Consider the following 20,278-nt stretch of genomic DNA (forward strand, 5'->3'; position numbering starts at 1 on the left):
TGTTTTAGGAATCCTTAAAATTATAAGCCAATATTTTTAGATTCAGATCAAGGCTTCGATCTCACCACATCATCAAAATAAACAATCAACTAAGATTAGTTAAACTACTGCATCAATATATATATATATACACGGATACGAAAGGGACAAGAATAGTCACTTGTGTGCTGTACAGTAGTTGAGGTATATGCTATCATCAAAGCTTCACTCTAAACCAGCCATTAATCCAGATTCCATGCTCCCCTCTTAAGTGCTTCTTCTATGCTCACCTGCAAGATGGCGCACTCTTCCAGTTTTGCTTTGATTAGGCGTGTCAGCATCGGAAAAACTAAACCTAGCCCGTTATCCAGATCGATCTTTACCATCTTAACTAATTGACCGCCTGCTTTTCTTGTAACTTCTTAGTTTGTGTTTTGCTCAGTAAATGAAAGAGAAATCATGATGAACAGATTTTATCAGTTAAAACGAAGAAAAACTGTCGCATTGTACGGTCAAATTCTATCAAACCTCTCGATAAAAGATATGTTTTGCCTCCTCCAAAAATGATGTGTATTTCTTATCTTGATACTATTATGTTCGCACAAGAGCGAAAATATCATCCCTCAACAAAAAGAAAACAAGAGAAAAGAAAGCAGAGATTTGTAAGGCAAATAAATCAATAAATAAATAGAGGGTGTACCATGGTACAGAATCTCGCCATTCATTTGCTGTCTTCCTCCTTCCTGTCTGAAGCTACTTGCTAGACAGTCTCCTTATTCTGTAATTTACATGTCGAAAACCTAGCCATACTTTATTAACGAATCACCAATAAAATCCAAAAAACCAAAACACACTCACACGCATACATTGTCCTGTCTACTGTTACTGCTACTAGTCGTCTCTTTTTCAACTATCTTTCTTCATTTGCTTGCTTCCTCCCTTCCTTAATTCCGTGTCAAGATGCAGCCTTAACTGTCACCTCCACTTTTCGCTCGCTCGCTCGCTCGATCATTCACCAAAATACAAAGGGTCTTTATCACCCCACCCCACCTCAAAAACCATATCATCATCTCCTCCTCCACCAAACTTCTCTACCACCCCCTCCATTCTTCTCACCAAATCCCTTCTTTCGTATTACTCCATTAATATTATTAATAATAATAATAATACCACATTTCCACAACCCCCCCCCCCCTCTTAATTTTTAAGTCTTGACCTTCCCCATTGTTTTCATGAATAAAATATATTCCATCCCACACTCCTCGCAATTATATCACACTCACTAGCTCGCCATTTTTCTAAATAAATAAAAAAAAACACATTCAACCAAAATGACTCGGCTTTTCCGATCCAAATCTTGCGGACTCGTCGGACTCACCGAGTCCAACTCTGCCCCCCCTCCATCTCCCTTCTTTCACCGAAACGGCACTGAAGACGGAGAAGAGGACGAGGACGAGGATGATGAAGAAGAATTATATAGTGATGCTTCTGGAAACCCGATATCAACGCCGTTTATTGGGTCGAGAGAAGGAACGGGAGGGAGTGAGAGAGGTCGAAACGGAAATAGCAATAAAGAGTTCGCAATTCTAGATGTTTTGGTAACGGCGTTAAGGAAGTCGTTGGTGACATGCAGCGTGGAAAGAGAGGATGTTTCTTCCATGGATATAAGCTGGCCTACTGAAGTTAGGCACGTGTCTCACGTGACTTTTGATAGGTTTAATGGTTTCCTTGGTTTGCCTACTGAGTTTGAGCCTGAGGTTCCTTGCAAGGTCCCTAGCGCCAGGTTTAAATTTATTTATTTTTTTACTTCCTTTTCTTATGAAAAATTATTTGGAATAACTACGAGGTGAATTATGAAAGAAAATAATTAGTAGATGATGTGATTAATTAAGAAAGCATAAAAATTATTTGAATATTAATTGCAAAGAAAATATATCATTTGGTTTCTTTTTTTTTTTCAAGAAAACTTTTTTTTCCCGTGCCTGGTGAGTATTTCAGGAGATGTAACAGTGTAATAGCCTATAGGATAGAGGCTATAAATGATCCAAATAACAATATAGCTTGGATAAGATTTTTTTTTTTTTTTTGCCTGAGCATGGTTAATGAAATAAGCAACTGTTACAAAGCTTCGGCAGTAGCAAGATCGCATGAAATCCTAAAAAGTAAAGACCTGTTCTTGGACTGTTACTGTTATAAGGGAGAGTCTTTTTTTTCCCCTGTTGTAATGGAGTTACTTATATTGGATGTCTTGGTTGAGATATGGACCTGTTTTATAAGAAAAGATTGCCGCTGATTTAAGGCTGGCTTGTGAACATGTAAATTAATCTTGATCATCATGTTTTTCAAATAAGGATCTTTTTCAACAACTAGTTCAGCTCTGAGAGTAACTGAATTCATCAATATTTTCACTCAGGTAGAGGACAGTAAATGGCAAGTAAAAGACTTCTTTTTCCTCCTCCCTTTGACCGAATACAGTGAATGTCAACATATACCCACTGATGGTCTAGTTTGTATGCACACGCAAAGACAATTTTTAGTTTGCATTGTTAATAGGGGGTGTAGGATGAATATATGCACTGTTGGTTGTATGATCCTTGTGGATTAGATGTGATTTCGTTTTTGGTCATATGAACAATGGTTTAACGGAGCTGATTTTGATGATGGAATGGAGGAATTACTTAAGATTTTGATTAAACATGTGATATCTGCTAGTACTGGTTCTGATTCTTTGAATTTTAAATTCCCTTGCATCATTTTTTAGTCCTGCTTCTTGGATTAGTCAGCAGTGGATATCTTCTTGGCTTACACGATACATCGATCCTCTGTTTTCCAGTGCAAATGTATTTGGAGTTTCTGCCAAGTCGATGCAATGTTCTCATGATGACAAAGGGAACAGTGTGCCGACTATTCTTCTAATGATGCAAGAGCGTTTATATATAGAAGGAGGACTTAAGGTATGTTTATGTTCCTACTTTGCTTCAAAGGAAATTTATCTTCAGTCTGCTGCTTGCCATTTCTATATTAAAAAAAAAAAACTAGTATCGGTACTGCTACTCGTCACTCCTGTTCAAAATTGAGGCTTTTCTTCGCTGTGTTTGCTTCCAAGGCAGAAGGGATTTTCCGAATAAATGCTGAGAATGGTCGGGAGGAGTATGTCAGAAACCAGCTAAACAAAGGTGTAGTGCCTCGTGGAATTGAAGTCCATTGCTTGGCAGGTTTAATAAAGGTATGCCATATGACATGTTGACATTGTTTGACAAAATGGTCAGTAAATCAGCTGTGGGAATATGATTCTGTGTCATCAAATTCTCTCTGTTTCTTTTATCACTTGACATATATTCTTCGCTGGTTGCCAATATATTAGACATTTCACTTTATTTCATAATTAATTATATAATACTGTCACTTTGCCCTTTTTTCCCCCTTTCTGAACTGTACGCTGCCTCTTTTTTTTTTTGTTATATCCAGGCATGGTTTAGAGAACTACCGTCTGGGGTGCTCGATTCTATCACACCAGAACAGGTAATGCACTGCAACACAGAAGATGACTGCACTCAACTTGTGAAGCAACTTCCTCTGACAGAAGCTGCACTATTTGATTGGGCAATCAATTTGATGGCAGATGTCGTGGAGCACGAACAGTATAACAAGATGAATGCACGCAACATTGCTATGGTTTTTGCACCCAACATGACGCAGGTTTGTTGAATTTGTATTAGTTGGTTCTAGTTGGTTGTTGTTGGAAAGTTACCCTCATGTTAAGCAGTATATTATTTTTCCATTAAATAATTTCTATGATTTTGAATGAAAAAATGGATGGGCCAACTGCTTCTTTTGAATGATCACAAAAGATGACCATATGTTCCATTAGCTCCTAGCATATGGACAACGGACTATTGACGAGAGCTAACAATCATCATTTCTAATTGATTTTATACACATTTAAATAGAACTCACAGATGTATGGGGTTTCACAAGCCGACGCTGTGGTTGTAACGAAGGAAATTCCCTTTTGTTTGCAAATACATAACATTTTTTAGTTATTATATATCTAAGATGTAATATTCTTATGATGCAGATGGCTGATCCTTTGACCGCATTGATACATGCCGTGCAAGTAATGAACTTGCTCAAGACATTGATCTTAAAAACACTCCGGGAAAGAGAGGAATCCAGTGCAAAGCTTAGGTTGCTCTCGACATGCTCAGATTCCCCAGGCGACAAGAGTGAATCGGCCTGTCATTCAAACTTAAACAGCAAAGAACTCTGTAAAATATCACTCAACGCTGGTGCACCTGAGATACCTTCCACTGGTAAGTTCTTGAGGCCTGCCACTATGAATAGATTAGAATCCAACACTGAGGAAAAATATTGGAGATTTCAGAAGAAAGGTGATGGAGAAGAGGAATTTAAGCCTGTTTCAAGTAGCAGCCCCCCTTTCCGTGAAATGGGCACCCTAGACAGTGGATGCAAAGGTGAATATGATAGTGGAGATTGGCTAAGTTTTAGAAAAGGGGTGAGGAGGCTATGCATACACCCTGTATTTCAGTTGAGTAAACCAGTTAAGAAGACTCGTGGTATTGGAATTGTAAATACTAGGGGAAGAGGCGGAGAAGCTTGGGCGTGATTTATCAGTTGTGTCCCGGCTTGTACCATATATATGTTGAGTTCATGGTTGCTTGTCTAAAGATTGTTGTGGAATAGATGTCAGTGTTTGCTTAATTCTGTAGTCAGATAAAAAAAAATCTCTAATTTGTATGAAGGCCCTAACTGCAGCTTTAGCTATATGAACAATAACTCTTGAGGGATGACCCTCACCTTTTATGATTCCTTACTTGTTTTCCCTCTTTCATAATCGTGTTGGAGGTTTTGACAGAAGTTTAAGGAAAATTATGCAGGTTTGACATCAACAGCTGTCTGAATCTAATGTGATGGGATTTCAAGGCCTAGAAGAGATGATAATGCCGCCGAATATTAGAGAGAAATCACTAACTAGATGGTTTGCCGAGGCAGAATGTCTAGTGTATTGAAAACGGACTGTTCTCCTCTATTTAGCTTCGTTTTAGGCCAGGAAGGTGGAAGACTGCTCAAAAGAATTTGGAAGGATAAGCTAATTCAATTTCCTTGTGGTTTGGATTGAATAATAAGGACGTCGTCACCCCAAATGTGATCTAGTTTTCTGTATGTGTATACCTTAAACTGTACTGACACAAGTTATTGCAATAGTCAAAGTTTTAGGAGCAACACAAGGAGAAACTTGTTTTCCATTCATCGTAGTTTAGTGGCAAGTAAGAAAGAGGATTTGAAGTGAGCAGGAAGCCAGGATACATGTAACACAAGCAAGTCTGGTCCAGAAACAGTAGATGCTGGCAGAAAAGCAGGTCCGAAAATTCACATCCTGAAAAGCTCCCAGTTACCTGGCATTGGATTTGCAACGTCATTTTCCATGGAAGTTGATCGATATCGTGTAATCAAAACCACCTCATCTGGGGAGAAACCTGACTGTCTTAAGATATGATTAGGAAAGAACCTCGGTCTTCCATGCGCTTGAGCCCGGTCATGTAGTCGCAGCAGGCATTTTCTACAACGCTATAGCTATAAAAAAGGACATTTTCGTTAAATGCGTTTCATATATCACACAGAAATTTCAGAATGGCACAGAATTCTGAAACGATCTTGACTGATTTCGAAATGGGAATTACATTCTCCTATGTTTAGTTAACCAGACCCGATCAACTAATTCTAGACCACGACAAGATCTTATGATCAGCTAGTTCTAGACGATCCCATAGAAATCCAGAAAGAAATGATTTATTTTTTTAAATCACAGCTTTGGTGCCAGTCGTGGACAAGGCAAAGCAGGTCATTATGGATGTTCTGTAATGGTCACGGCTTCGTTGCGTGCAGAATATGAAGGAATCCAATACCTAGAAATCTTTTAAATTAGATACTATAATTGGAATTTTAAGATTGGTATTTGTATTAAGTAATTAATTTAAAACCATTGATTGCAAATGCATAACATAAATTCGGGTAAAAATGACAAATTTTGACACAAAAATAGAAAATTCCAATTTTTAAAATGTGTAATGGAAAAATGGTTACCAGCCTGCCACAGTAACCTCGCATTAAAAGCCCGAGGAGGTTGGATTCAACCAATCCAAGGCCACTACACGGGCTTTCTTTAAGCTCTAAATAATTGGGCTTTTATTCTCATAAATGGATTACGCTGTAAATTCCGTATCAGCCCAATTTTTTATTGGTTTTTGGCCCAACCCTATATACCCGGGTCTTCCGCGGTGTTTTTTAAGTTACGATCTACTTTTCAAGGTGTTTTTTAAATTATTTTTTAACTGAAAAAAACAATTTTTTTAAGTGTTTTTAGAAAAAACACATTTAAAAAATATCCTACAAATATTGTTCCAAGGGCAAAGTTCAAACTTCAAAAGTAAATATGTTTTATTGAGTTTTTTTCCAGGAAAAAGCTAAACACGAATTATTAAGTTTATAATACATTGCTTTCACAAAAGCTCAGGAACCCTAAACCATCTATAAATTTACAACCTATTTCTATTTCTCAAATGACATGTGACTGGAAGATCTCTTGTTCAATTCTTTCTTCAATTCCTAAAGATCTTGTTCATTTTATATTTTATTTTTTTTGAGATTAAGATCTTGTTCATTTTTAATAGGTTTTCAGTCGAAGAAGGTTGGCAGGAGTACCCTACCAGGGATTCGGCAATAAAACTGTGGGCGTCATTTTAAATCTTGGTAAGGTAAGATTTAAGCAGGACTAAGTATTCCATGCATAAAAAGTTACGATGATTATTGAACTTGTTACTTTCCCAGAAAAGAGAACCAACATCGCCCACGCTTGCTTCTGTATGAGTACGGCTGCAATATAATTTTTTTATTTCATTTCTTTTCTTCGAGGGCGTCATTTTATGCGTGCTTAACTCAAACCAATGATTGCTACATTTCCTTTTAAAAAAACATTGACAAAGTATAAAAAGTTAGAGGGTTTTTATTTTTGTATTTAAAAAATATTTTTGAAATTTTTTTTAATATTTTTTGTTTTGTAGTTTTGTATTATTTTGATATATTAATGCTAAACATAAAAAAAATATTTTTTAATATACTATTAAATAAAAAAAAATTTAAAAAATAATTATTACTATAATTTCAAACACTTCAATACTTTTTATACGAGGCTGCAATTTAATGCCAAAACCTACACGCCACCCGTTATTTATATAAAAGAAAAGCGACATGAGCTTACAAGCACAAGTAAAATATAAATTAAAGAAATTAAAGCTAGATGCATGCAATTGGATTTTTTTTAATTTTTTTTGCATTTTCAAATAGTTTTCAATCCCGAATGATTAATAGCAGACTCCAGATGCTGCTAAATGGTTTCTAACCAACACAAACGGCATTCCAGCTTGTCTAACTAAAGAATAGCTTATGTTTTTGTCGCTCAAAGTGAGATGATATTACCTCATTTGATCACTCAAGAAATCAAATCCCTAAATTATTCTTGCACAAAAGAGAGAGAACTATAAAGTTGTCCGATATCGTGAATGTATATGACATAAAGAAGAATATATTTCAATATTTAGCTAGGTTCGGGAGGCATGGCCAAATTTACCAAGAGATTATGTGTGCAATCTCTCCTATATATTTTTCTATTCCTGGTTGTTAAATAGACGTTATCGAAGAGAGAAAATAAAATAATCAAAATGGGTAGCTCTTCTTACAATTCTTAAATAAAAACTGTATCTTTCCTAACAATTTTAGCCTTTCTTGTATTAATTAACAAGGATTTAATTACAAATCGAAAAATCATGTGATTTAGGTCAATCCTATTATATATGTATGGGATTCGGATGATTTTAAAAAGGGATTGGAAAGATGACAATTATTAGTGTAGTTTGTGTGATGAAATTGGAAAATATAAAGTTTATCCAGAGTGTTTGTAACCTCGAATTTAAGTAATGTAATAAATAAATGAGTACAATTAATGGTGGGTGGGTATATATTCTCTTGTAGGATACTTAGTGGACCTCTTAATTAGTAAGTCTTTTATATGAATATTAATGATATCAATATAATGAGTACTCTTGGCACTTGATTCTTTTAAAGAATTTATTTTAAAAAAACTGTAATTAGTTAATTTATTAATGGATGATTATTGAAATTAAATTGAATAACAAATATTCAATTAATATAAAAAACATAACATATGTTTCTATTGTATTGTATTGTTTCAGGTTTATTGTGTCCTTCTTCTTATTCTAGTTTAAGATGTTTATTTTTTCTCAATAGTCATATGATTCCATTACATTGATTGAATTCTATAAATAAGACTTGTTATTATACATAATAAACATGTACCAAATCATATTTTCTAGAATAAACATTTACAAAATCATTTTTACCACATTTCTAAGCCAATTTTTTTTTTTTTATTTCTTTATCTCCCTCCCAAATTACTTCAACAACAACAATTGTGTGGACTGGCTTACCAATTGGGCTTATGGTTTAGAGTTAGGGCTTCCCTTCACTCCTTTAGCAACCGTCAAAGGGTCTTTCATCATTGCTTTTAAACCATAAAGCACTACTAGTTGATAATTAACATTCGTTGTGTTGTAGTTGTAATTTGGATCAAAGTTTTTTAACATAAAAAAGAATTATTTTAGCACTATTAGTGTGTTTTCTAATAGTTTTTTTTTATTATAAACTCAAAACATAATATATATTAGATGATGTTTTTTTAAATATTGATATGGTTACATATTTGACGATATGTTTTTTCAAATATTGAGATTGTCACATGTTAAATCAACACAGTTTAACATATCAATCTACAACTCAGCTCATGAAACCGTTATTAAATTCAAACAAGAGAAAAAAAAAACTATTTTGTTTAACCTACTAAACCCGTAATCAATCATAAGATCAAGATGATTTTTTTATAACCTAATCTACAACCAACCCAATGTTGAAGGATGTAATAAAAAAATCCATAAAAAAACAAAACAACAATTCAAGTCAATTTGAGCTAACATGTTAAATTTATGACCTGGGTAAGGAGATTGAGATAACTTCATAAAAAAAAAAATATGAAACTCCATTTCCAACAGATCCAATATTGAAAGTTGAAATCGAAAAAACAAAATCTATAAAATTAGGATAACTCCACATAAAAAAAACTTGAAAAAACACAATTCTCAAACATCCTAATATTGAAAGATGAAAATTTTTAAAAAATTATTGAGTTTTTAGAGGTTGAAATTAAAAAAAAAATACATTCAATTAAAAAAGAACAAAAAGTAAATCGAGTCAACTCAGGTCAGCCTCTCAAATACACGACCCGGTTCATAAAATTAGAATAACTCTATGGAAAGCAAATCGGAAAAAGTTATGATGCCAATTAAAAAAAAGACAAAAAAAATAACAGAGTCAACTTAGCTCAACCTGCTAAACCCTCGATCCAGGTCATGAGATCAAGATAAACTCATAAAAAGTAAATAAAAAAAAATACAAAACTCAATTTTCAACTGGCCCAATGTTGAAGGATGAAATAAAAAAATCAATTAAAAAAAATAACTCAAAAAAACCCGAGTCAATTCAGGTTAACCTGTTGAAGGTTGAAATCGAGAAAAAATAAATCCATGAGTCTAATATTTAACCAAACAAAAAGGAAAAAAAAATACAAAACATAATTCCTAAAAAAATCTAATATTGAAAGATGAAATTAAGAAAATAAAAAATATTAGTTTGTACTTCAAATTTGTTTATTATAAAAAAATAAAGATAGAAAGAAATAAAAATTTAAGTATGTATTTGAAAATGTTGTTAAGTGTTTTTTTATAAAAAAATAAATACATTGATTTTAAGCATTTTTTATGTTAGTTAATATCTTTGTATCCAAACTATTGAAAAATATATAATAAAGCATTAATAACTTTAGGAAAAACTTTCATAAAACACTTGAACAAGCAATATCTTAACACAATGGAAATTATTCCATACACTCGTCGTCACGTCATAGAGATAAAATCGTAGCTGCATCACATAACACACAAAATATAGGTTATTTAAGGTGTATTTGGGAGCGCGGTGCAAACCGTGTTCTAAAACATTTTAATTTTTTTTTTTAAATAATTTTTTTATGTTTTCAAAGCATTTTGATATGCTGATATCAAAAATAATTTTTTAAAAATAAAAAAAACTTCATTTTAATGCATTTCTAAACGAAAAACACTTTGATGTGTCACCGCTACCACAATCTCAAATACATCCTTAATATACAGGATACTAAGTTTGCTTTTGGATTGATAATATTAGTAGGAGTGTTTGTCAAAAAAAAAAAAAGATGATGCAATAATGGTGGTAAAACATATAGGAATAAAACAAAAGGAAGATTTATGTACCAAATTGATCAATATTTTTTCAAACTTTTTTTTTAGCCCAAGCCCACTTTAATGATGGTCGCCTAATGCCCTTTAGGCTTGGGTCACGTGCCTGGGCCTAGCATCAAGACATTATATCGGTGCCTTTAGATCTCGACCTGTGGCCTGAGTCTAATCTCGAGTAATGTTTGATTGACCTAGACTTATTAGCATGGATCCATAAAACTAAGAGACCGTGTACATCTCCTTGGAGGGTTGTGTATTATTTTACATATTGCATACAATATCAATAACTTACTCAATAAAATTTGTACTCCACTTACATTTCTAAATGTATAAAAATCTTTCATGGCATACTATATTTTTATTTTATTAATACATGTATAAAAAATATTTATCTTTTATTAATGATCGTGTAAAAAATATTTATCTCATTAATGTTAATAGGACGAAATTATTTCCCAACCCCTTAATTCCAACAAAAATAGAAGATTTGTGAGATATAAATACCCCATGAACCATCGAGGTAAAGAGTTCATAATTTTATCAATTCTCAACATGTACATATAACACTTTTTCTTACAGAACATTCATTTCATACCAAAACAAGAACAAACAATCTTGTTCTTAAGATTTAATGCTCCTTTACATATTTATTACACTTCTTATCTACAAGGATATTATCTTAAACATTTGATGATCCTAAAATCTAACAAAAAGTGATTATTTTGCAAGTATCATGATTCATATATCAAGTTATCATCTTCCTTGACTATAGGGAATATATCAAATAACAAGAATACTTGATTAAATTCATTATCCAACCACTAAAAAATTATATTCTTGAACATTTTGGATTTTGGAATGTAAACTAAATTGCAAGTTCCATGGATTGTTTTCTTATGACAATGACAAAATTAATCTATTTCATTTATAAATCACAATTGTTGTTAAAAGATCTTGTAAAAATACAAGAAAAAATAAAATTTTGTAGGTTGATATATTTTTTACTCATTTTTAAAAGTGATTTAAGTCGCTAGAGGTTGAAGTTGAAAATAGAATTATGATTCAGTCTTTATAACATTGAAAGATATCAATTTAGTCCCATCCTATTGTTAGATAATTATTAGTTTGGTAAAAATAAATATCAAATGTAATTTAGAAAAACAAAAGAGTGGAATATCACATGCTATGCATGCGTGGAATAGTTGGATTTTATTTTAAATTTTAAAGTGACAAGTGTCATCTTTTAATTATTAGTTTTTTTTTTTGAATTGGTAATAAAAAAGAAAAAAAAATGTAGGGACAAAAAAAATATATATATAGGGACAAAAAAAAATACAGGTACGAAGAATTACACTATCCTCTCCTTGTGTTCTCCGAGTCAATTGAGCCATCACCAAACAAAAAGAAAAAAAAATGGAAACTTGGAGAATTTCCCAAACCTAGGGCAATTTAATCACTTTATTGAAGTTTCAAGTTCCAAACTTCTAAATAATCGCACGGAAAGCCATGAAAGAAGGAGAGACCACGCAAATGTTAGCAGGTGATCATGTGAACTGTAATGCTAGAAGAAGTTCACTGCGCCGAGCCCGCACCCCTCAGGAGTCACTGGCCCTCTCGCTTTCCATTCACGTGGCAGTTTTATGTCCGACGCTGACATATCTAATTAAGCTCATCTGAGACACTTTGCCCTACCATCACCAACCTTCCTTGCATATCGTAATTACACTTCCCTTCTTGCAATTGCATTCCCATAGATATGCCCTCCGCCCCTCTAATTCCCTTTATATTATCCCATTCTCTACTCTCTACGAGTAGTGGTAACTCATCACCTGCCTCTCTCCCCCCACCGTAGCCAGGAAGAACACTGTGAAACCTCTGGGTCTCTCCTTTGTCTCGTTTTTTTTTCCTGTATCTTTACCGCATTGGATACTTTCTAATCTATTTCTGTAGCTAAAAAGAAAGTTTCATTTTCTTTCTTGAAAGAAATTTCTTTGATATAACCTAAGCCGTGACGACGCGTGATTATAAGTGGTTAGGTATGGATCTGTCATATCTAAATAAAAATATATCTCAGATATATTATGTGAATGACCTAACTAATGTATTCATGAACTAGTAAAACAAATTTAGATCCAAGAGAAGATTTGGTCATAACATGTCAAAATAACAGCTTAAAAAAGTTATAATTTTTAATTCAACTGTTAGATTAGATTTAAATTTTTATAGGAGTTTCTAAATGTTGTTTTTCTTATAGTAGTCATTATATCGCTATGCGGACCGTTGAATCTTTAGATATTAAAAATATCGATGAGGCTCTTGATTTTGGTAGTTTTGTTATTTTTCTTATTATTTTTGGATTTCATGACGTATTTTGGATTTAATATTTTTTTCCTTTATATTTTTGAATTTTTGTTTTGTTTCCTAATTGATATAGGGTTATGACCTATTTAAAATTTTATAAACTTTCTATAAAAATAAACTTTATTATTATTACTTTGATAGATAATAAACTAAATTGGGAGCTCACATCTGCAATTCCTTTCTCTTATAAAATTTATGTGTTATTTATTTATTGTTGTATTTATTTTCCACATGTATAACTTTTACTTTATAAATATGAATTATTTTAAAAAACTAGCACATTAATTTAAAGTTTCTGATAGAATAACATATTTTTATTTTATTATGTTTTTAAAGGGTGATAATATAATTATTAAATTTTGCTCTTAACACCAATTTTATTAATATCAGATATAAAATTAATAAATATGCGGCTTTATTTTATTTTATTTTAATTTTTGCTTATTCTTGATAGCAATAAGTATCCATTAACTACTGGGCCATTGGCAGGTCCTCTCCTTCCCTGCTGAACACAAAAGTCTCTCCTTTTTCTCTCACTAGCTCTTCTATCTTGGATTCCTATTTCTTTGTTCTCTGAATCTCAATTTCTTACATAAACGCTCCTTTATATTAATTTCCTGCCACTGTCTTTCTCAACACAACTAGATTCCATACATGGAGGGGCTCATTATCTCTCCATCTTCATCTTCTTCGCTAGTCTCTTTATCCCACGAAACCCCACCAACTCTCCAACAAAGGCTTCAATTTATAGTCCAAAGCCAACCAGATCGGTGGTCTTATGCCATATTTTGGCAAGCATCGAAGGATGATAGTGGCCAAATCTTCCTAGCCTGGGGTGATGGCCATTTTCAAGGCTCCAAAGACACTTCCCCAAAACTAAGCACCACTAACAACAGCCGCATGTCGACATCAAACTCCGAGAGGAAAAGGGTCATGAAGGGAATCCATTCCCTGCTCGATGAATGTCATGATCTTGATATGTCTTTGATGGATGACACTGATTCCACCGACACCGAGTGGTTCTATGTCATGTCTCTTACTCGATCTTTCTCGCCTGGAGATGGAATCCTCGGCAAGGCTTATACCACTGGCTCTTTGATTTGGTTAACTGGTGGCCATGAACTTCAGTTCTACAACTGTGAAAGAGTCAAAGAAGCACAAATGCATGGCATTGAGACCCTGATTTGCATACCTACATCCTGTGGGGTTCTTGAATTGGGATCCTCTTGTGTGATCAGAGAAAACTGGGGTATTGTTCAACAAGCCAAGTCTCTTTTTGTGTCAGATCTTAACTCGTGTTTGGTGCCTAAAGGTCCTAATAACCCCTGTCAAGAACCAATCCAGTTTCTTGACCGGAACATTTCTTTAGCGGATGGAGGCATAATAGCTGGTCTGCAAGAAGATGATCATACGATTGAACATGGAGAGAAACGAACACAAGAAAGAGCAGAAACAAAGAAAGATAACGTTAATAAACTAGGCCAATCGTACGTGGACTCGGAACATTCAGACTCGGACTTTCATTTTGTTGCTGTGAATATAGAGAGAAGAATTCCAAAGAAAAGAGGGAGAAAGCCTGGGCTGGGCAGAGGCGCCCCATTGAACCATGTAGAGGCTGAGAGGCAGCGGAGAGAGAAGCTGAACCACCGGTTCTACGCGCTGCGAGCTGTGGTCCCAAACGTGTCAAGAATGGACAAAGCATCATTGTTATCTGATGCTGTATCCTACATAAATGAGATGAAGGCCAAGGTTGATAAATTGGAGTCAAAGCTACAAAGGGAGTCCAAGAAAGTGAAATTGGAAGTGGCTGACACTATGGACAATCAAAGCACCACCACTTCTGTGGACCAAGCTGCCTGCAGGCCTAATAGTAATTCTGGTGGTGCTGGGCTTGCACTTGAAGTTGAGGTCAAGTTTGTGGGTAATGATGCAATGATTAGGGTCCAATCCGATAATGTGAATTATCCAGGTTCTAGGTTAATGAGTGCACTGCGTGACCTGGAATTTCAGGTGCATCATGCAAGTATGTCCAGTGTTAACGAGCTTATGCTCCAAGATGTGGTCGTTAGGGTTCCTGATGGACTGAGAACGGAAGAGGCGCTCAAATCTGCTCTTCTTGGAAGACTAGAACAGTAAGATCATGATCGTTGTTGTTATGATTCCTGTTACAAACATCATGTTCATAAGCGGTTTGTTTTTTCTTCTTCTTTTTTCCAGTTTTCAGAGATTTCTACCTTCAAATTATGTAATTATGGAAATTAATGAAGCAACAGCTCCGTTTTTTCCCAACAGTATTGAGATCTTGAGCCTGTAAGAGATTGAACCGAAACTTCACGTTTTATTGCTGTTCCCCGTGCTCATAGCACCTCATCCTCATGCACATGACTGGAAAGGAAACCGTACTTCCTATGGAGTATGGATGAAGCTTTGAATAAGGCCATGATTCAGATCCTTCCAACCTTTTTCCCCCCTTTCTCCTCTTGGGCTAAAGGCGAGTTTTAAATTACTTGGTCTGAAATATCTATTTCTGCTGCTCCTTTTGTGTACCACGTTAAAAATATTAGAGAATTGGGTGTGTTTGGTTCCTGGGAATCTAGACCCCACCACACCCATTTGTGTAACACGTGCTTTTTTTCAATTAATCTAAGGCTATATATATATATATATATAGGATGGCAACGTACGTATGACAACGAAGTGAAAACCAATAGAAACAAAAAAGGCTGGTTGTCTGTTGCGACCGAAGTAAAGCAATGGTCCATGTTAAAGCGGTGGGGGAAAAAAAATAAAGTAAAGTTGTACGGGACGATGTTTTTTTCAACCTTTTTTTTTTATATATATATACAGCTGGTGCACGGACAGAGTAAGTTTTTGAGATTGTGTTAAAAAATTTTAAAATATTTTTATTTGAAAATATATTAAAATAATTTTTTTTATTTTTAAAAATTTATTTTTGTTATAAGTATATTGAACATATTAAAATAATTATCTTGAATGAAAAAATAAATTAATTTTTTTAAAAAAATATAATTGTGCCGCAAAAATCAACAGTACGAAACAAAGTACTAACAAATTAAGATCTATGAGCTAAGACTCGTGCAAGTGTAACTTATGAGTGTCGTAATATAAACTTTAGAGGGGATATGTACGAGGTGAGTGTTTCCATGACTTGAAGGTACTGGTAACTTCATCTTAAATGTGAGAAATAAAGGCATAAATAATGCAATTTTATTTATAATAATATCATCACGACGTTGCTTGTTAAAGAAAATAATATTAAATTTAATAATATTGTTTGAATTTGTTTCTAAAATAAAGCCATATAAAATTATTTGAAAGTGTGATAGTAGTTGTTATTTTTTAAAATATCTTTCACTCAAAAATATATTAAAATAATATTTTTTTGTTAGATTTTTTCAATTAAAAAAAAAGTTTCGTTGAATGTAAATTTCATATTGATTGCCCCCTGGAGTACCTCAAAAAGTGGTGTCCTAAAGGAGTGAGTGCAGGCTTGAACGAGTTTCTTCTGTAGCAGAAAGAAGACAAAGGAAGTAAAGCAATCATGAACATGGGGTTAATTAGTCGAGGCCCACTCTGGTGATGTTCACGTTTTTTGTGGTGGAAGTGATGCCTCCACTTGACCAAAAAAAAAGGAAAAAAAATCACTATCACAAGTCACAACCGTAAATAAATGCAAAATGTAAATTATTTTCCCACGTGCGTCGTCATTACCATTTATGTCATAACCAACGTTGGTTGCCTTTCTCTTCGGATTTACCAAACTACTTGAACCTTGACACTGAAGGGCTCGTTGGTAAATAAAGTTTGTGCTAATTCTTTTTTCTTAGTTGACAGAGCTTTGTTTAGATGGCTTCTAATCACGTCAATCGCCAACCAAGTTGTTTATTTAATTGGCTATTTGGTTTAACCCGTTTTTTAAATTATTTTTTATTTAAAAAACACAAGATTAATAAATGGGAGGATATCTCTTTCTTTGAAGGTTGCCTATCCCTTCGAGAAAATGAAATGGAAAATTCAAAGCGGGAAACAGTAACAGGGGCAGAAAAAACAAGGCAAATAAATATCTTCAAACAGAGATGAAGGTTTATCGGGATGATGTGGACTTCGACGACTAGTTTGCGGATAGCTTCTGTTAACACAACGTTGTAGGGCCGGCACGACACTAGCTAGTTGGCAGTAAAAATGAAATGGAATCACAAATTTCCAATGATGAAGTTTTGGATTTGGACCCGCCACATACTGTAGGCATTTTAGTGACCACGACCATGGACCGTGACATGTTAAATACGCAGCAGAAGTTTCCAAGTGCATGTTTATTATGTGTACAATTTTATTTTATTTTTTATAATTTAGGAGATATAAGGTTGCAAATTGATGTACTGATATTCATTGATATTTTTTAATATTTGTTAGAAAAATATTTGTTCTTTTATGCAAATCCATAATGAACTTTGAAAACGTTTTTAGACCCTCGTCATAGTTGTAGGCCTGGTTAAAGGGCCCATATCGAGTGCTTTTTTTGGGCTTGAGTGTGATGCCCATCACATTGTGGCCCTTGCGTTGAGTTTGATCCCAATACATGATCAAACTTAATATATTTATCATGAGGAATTCTAAAAAGTAATCTTTAAAAATTCATATAATTCTTTTATAAGCCCTCCTAAAATTAAAAAAAAAATTTGTAACTTGTTTTTATAAAAAAAATAATGTATTTGCACAAGAACATATGTTTTAATTAAGAAAAAAATAAAAGAACAAGTCTTTTTATCTAAAACATTTTAATTTAATAGTTTGTTTAATTTGTATATTATTTTATTATTTTAATTATACTTAGAGTAAATAAAAATAAAAGAATAAGGCATAACTAGAAATTTTATGAAAGTTTTTTTTTATATTATTAGCGATTATAGAAAGTAAAAATTATAATAAATTATAATCTAAATTGTTTTTTTATTTTGTTATTTTAATTACTTGTGTTCGGTAATACAATTAAAAGATTTAAAAAAAAGCTTTAAAAATTGACAAAAATAAATATTAGTATCGATTCTAAAATGAATTAACAAGAATTTTATTAATAATTTTTGTGTGAAATAATTAAAGATAGTGTAATATAATAACCAAGGATTTCATATAAAAAAAAATACCAAGGATCTTTATAATAGTTTGATAGTTTTTTTTTTAATGTAATTTCATTGTTTTTTAGTTTTTAATCATTAGCCTTAACTAACTCGTTTCTAAGAATTTTTACAATCTTGATAATTAAAATAAAGTTACAATTAAAATCACATAAAAGAAAACTAATATGCACTCAGGGTTTATTGTAGCCCTGAACTTTTTGTATAAGTTGAAATATTAAAATGACCGATTTATTATTCTCGAACAAAATTATTTGACTGTCTCTTATGGATAATATAATTTTTTCACAAGATCTATTAATTATTATCAAATTAATCATGAATAACTAGGTCTTTAACTCCCCACTATTTTTTATGTTTGAATTTAAATCAACACTCTAAAAAAGATTTTAAATATAAAAATTGATTTAATTTTTGGAATTGAATTTAATAATAATAAGGATTCCAAATAGCTGTTGGAGGTGCCTTTTTTTATTTTAAAAAAGAAGCATACTAATAACAGACCTTAAATGTAGTGGATGAAGGTTTTCAAGCATAGCCTTCAAAAGCTAAAATTTATTAAAAAGATACATATCTTTGACTCTGGTCACATTACACACGTGTCCTTTTATGAAATTGACAAAATCTACCCTGTCACGACAACAGTTAACAAAGTTTACAAAATTAACAACGGTAACTTTTAACGAACAAGCACAAGCAAACCCGAATTCAGGCGGAGTCAATCACCCAGTGTTGCCCATCAGTTTGGATCTTAAGCCCGTTCATTTGAGCAAACAAATTTACTGCTCTCCTCACGCCTCTATTGTCCGCTGCAGTAAAATAATCGTGTCCAAAAATTACCCCACCGGGTCTTAAGATGCGGTAGGCCCGATTAATATCCGCCCAGGCAGAGTTAAAATCATGACCCGCATCAATCTCAATCAAATCACCAAACACACCCCACTCACATAATATCTCCAATGTTGACCCGCTCGAAAAGGGTATGGGCAAAACCGACCCTGTGGCATTGTTTTGAACAACATTCTGCATGAACTGATACAGCAACAGAACGTCACCGTTTACCATATTAACAAAACCAACCAGGTCACGGAACCCGAGCCACCCGCGAAAATCGTCAATGCAAAGAATGAGTGAGTCGAGCCCGAGTTTTCGAGTCAACTCGGCCATGTGGAGAGCTGAAGCGCCCAAGAAAGTACCCACTTCAATAATCACTTTAGGCTTCACTTTCTGGATAAGGTGTTCAAAAACTTCACCGTATGAGCCCCATCCCTTGAGTCTTTTATCTCTGAGGAGGCCTCTAACGTGCGCAGGAGGGAAATTGTCATATGGCGACGTGGCGTTGTAAACTCGGTCTAGAATTGTTTCGTGGACAAGTTGGGGTGGAAGGGGTTTGGCACAGTGAGTCTTGACCCGGAAGTTGTCGAGTTGGTTTTTGAGGTCATAACCGTCGACCTTCAAGATTTCTGGGGATGGTAAAGGCCGCAGTGAAGAGCAGGAGCTTGGAGCTGATAGGTAACCCTAGTGCGTAGGATAGCAGTAAAAGGGTAACGTAGAACGTTGGGGATTTCAAGAATCTGAATACGAATCTTGTTTTCTTCTTATTGTTGGTGTGGTGATGGCGGGGAGATGGTAATCGGTCTTCATTCATGTTTTTCTAAGGGAATGAAGTTTTTGCCTGGAGATATTGGTGTTGTGGTTTGAGTCGGCTGCGTCTTGAGTGCACAGATGGAGATCGGATGGTGATGGAGATGGGGAGTGTTGAAAAGGTCCGGGAAAATGTGATGGGCTTCAACAGAAGTAGTAAAGTTTTGGGGTTTTGGAAGGGTCAAGGTCATCGTCCATCTTGATATCTGTTGAGACTATGCATGGCCTTTTATATAGAAGTCAGTAGTTCAATTCCAGTCATAGAAGGAATAACTCTCTCCTTGAGATTTAGCTATCCAGAATTCAACGAGCTGCAAATGTCATTTTCTTTTCAAGGAGTAATACTCAAATAAAAAAAAGAATTAAAAAACTATGTTTTTATTAATCCCCTTGATAAGCATGTCCTTGAAGCTAGCCCTTCAAACTTTATTTTAAGTTCTGAGGCGATACGCCAATCAAGTTTGAAAGGATCGCAGCAGGTGGCACACCATGGAATGATGAAATATATATTTCTTGGTAAACAGATATTTGGTTTCTTGGTCAGCAATTTATCAAGCTTATGCAAAGCCGATCCGATATAGATTCTCACATATTCTTGTTTATTCAACCCAAAAATGTAATGTTTTGAGTACAAATATGAAAAGGAAGATGGCTTCAAGGTCACGATGAAGGTCCTTTTTCACGAGGCTTTGCCTTCTCCTTGTGAAGCTTTCCTTA

The 20,278-nt window shown here is 34.0% G+C and overlaps 2 protein-coding genes, 1 long non-coding RNA gene and 1 pseudogene across 7 annotated transcripts; 2 read left to right on the top strand and 2 right to left on the bottom strand.

The window, feature by feature from the left end:
• On the bottom strand, positions 1–975 carry LOC112324137 (uncharacterized). The gene is made up of 2 exons (XR_008057309.1): positions 846–975; positions 1–757 (listed from the first exon to the last, which is right to left on the bottom strand). It is a non-coding gene; the product is annotated as an uncharacterized LOC112324137 (long non-coding RNA).
• Positions 976–1,169: 194 nt separating this feature from the next.
• LOC7486797 (rho GTPase-activating protein 3) lies at positions 1,170–5,600 on the top strand. 3 transcript variants are annotated; one of them, XM_024585394.2, is made up of 6 exons: positions 1,170–1,762; positions 2,813–2,933; positions 3,086–3,205; positions 3,448–3,678; positions 4,058–4,292; positions 4,846–5,600. In XM_024585394.2, exons 1-6 carry the CDS (start codon positions 1,311–1,313, stop codon positions 4,881–4,883), a joined length of 1,197 nt encoding a protein of 398 aa, XP_024441162.1. In that variant the 5' UTR covers positions 1,170–1,310; the 3' UTR covers positions 4,884–5,600. The 3 variants fall into 3 exon arrangements, with proteins under 3 accessions (XP_024441162.1, XP_024441163.1, XP_002320221.1); XM_024585395.2 differs by having other exon boundaries at positions 4,878–5,600; XM_002320185.4 differs by lacking the exon at positions 4,846–5,600 and having other exon boundaries at positions 4,058–4,809.
• A 7,648-nt stretch (positions 5,601–13,248) lies between these two features.
• Positions 13,249–15,100, top strand: LOC7492804 (transcription factor MYC2). 3 transcript variants are annotated; one of them, XR_002977619.2, is made up of 2 exons: positions 13,249–14,950; positions 15,054–15,100. XR_002977619.2 is itself a non-coding variant. In XM_024584580.2 (2 exons), the coding sequence occupies exons 1-2, from the start codon at positions 13,416–13,418 to the stop codon at positions 15,073–15,075; spliced, it is 1,575 nt and encodes a 524-aa protein (XP_024440348.2). In that variant the 5' UTR covers positions 13,249–13,415; the 3' UTR covers positions 15,076–15,100. The 3 variants fall into 3 exon arrangements, 2 of the variants coding, with proteins under 2 accessions (XP_024440348.2, XP_024440349.2); XM_024584580.2 differs by having other exon boundaries at positions 13,249–14,893; positions 14,979–15,100; XM_024584581.2 differs by having other exon boundaries at positions 13,249–14,893.
• A 3,242-nt stretch (positions 15,101–18,342) lies between these two features.
• LOC7492805 (uncharacterized) lies at positions 18,343–19,885 on the bottom strand (annotated as a pseudogene).
• Between the last annotated feature and the right edge of the window lie 393 nt (positions 19,886–20,278).

This window comes from Populus trichocarpa, chromosome 14 (genome assembly GCF_000002775.5).
Source record: "Populus trichocarpa isolate Nisqually-1 chromosome 14, P.trichocarpa_v4.1, whole genome shotgun sequence".
Taxonomy (NCBI): Eukaryota; Viridiplantae; Streptophyta; class Magnoliopsida; order Malpighiales; family Salicaceae; genus Populus; species Populus trichocarpa.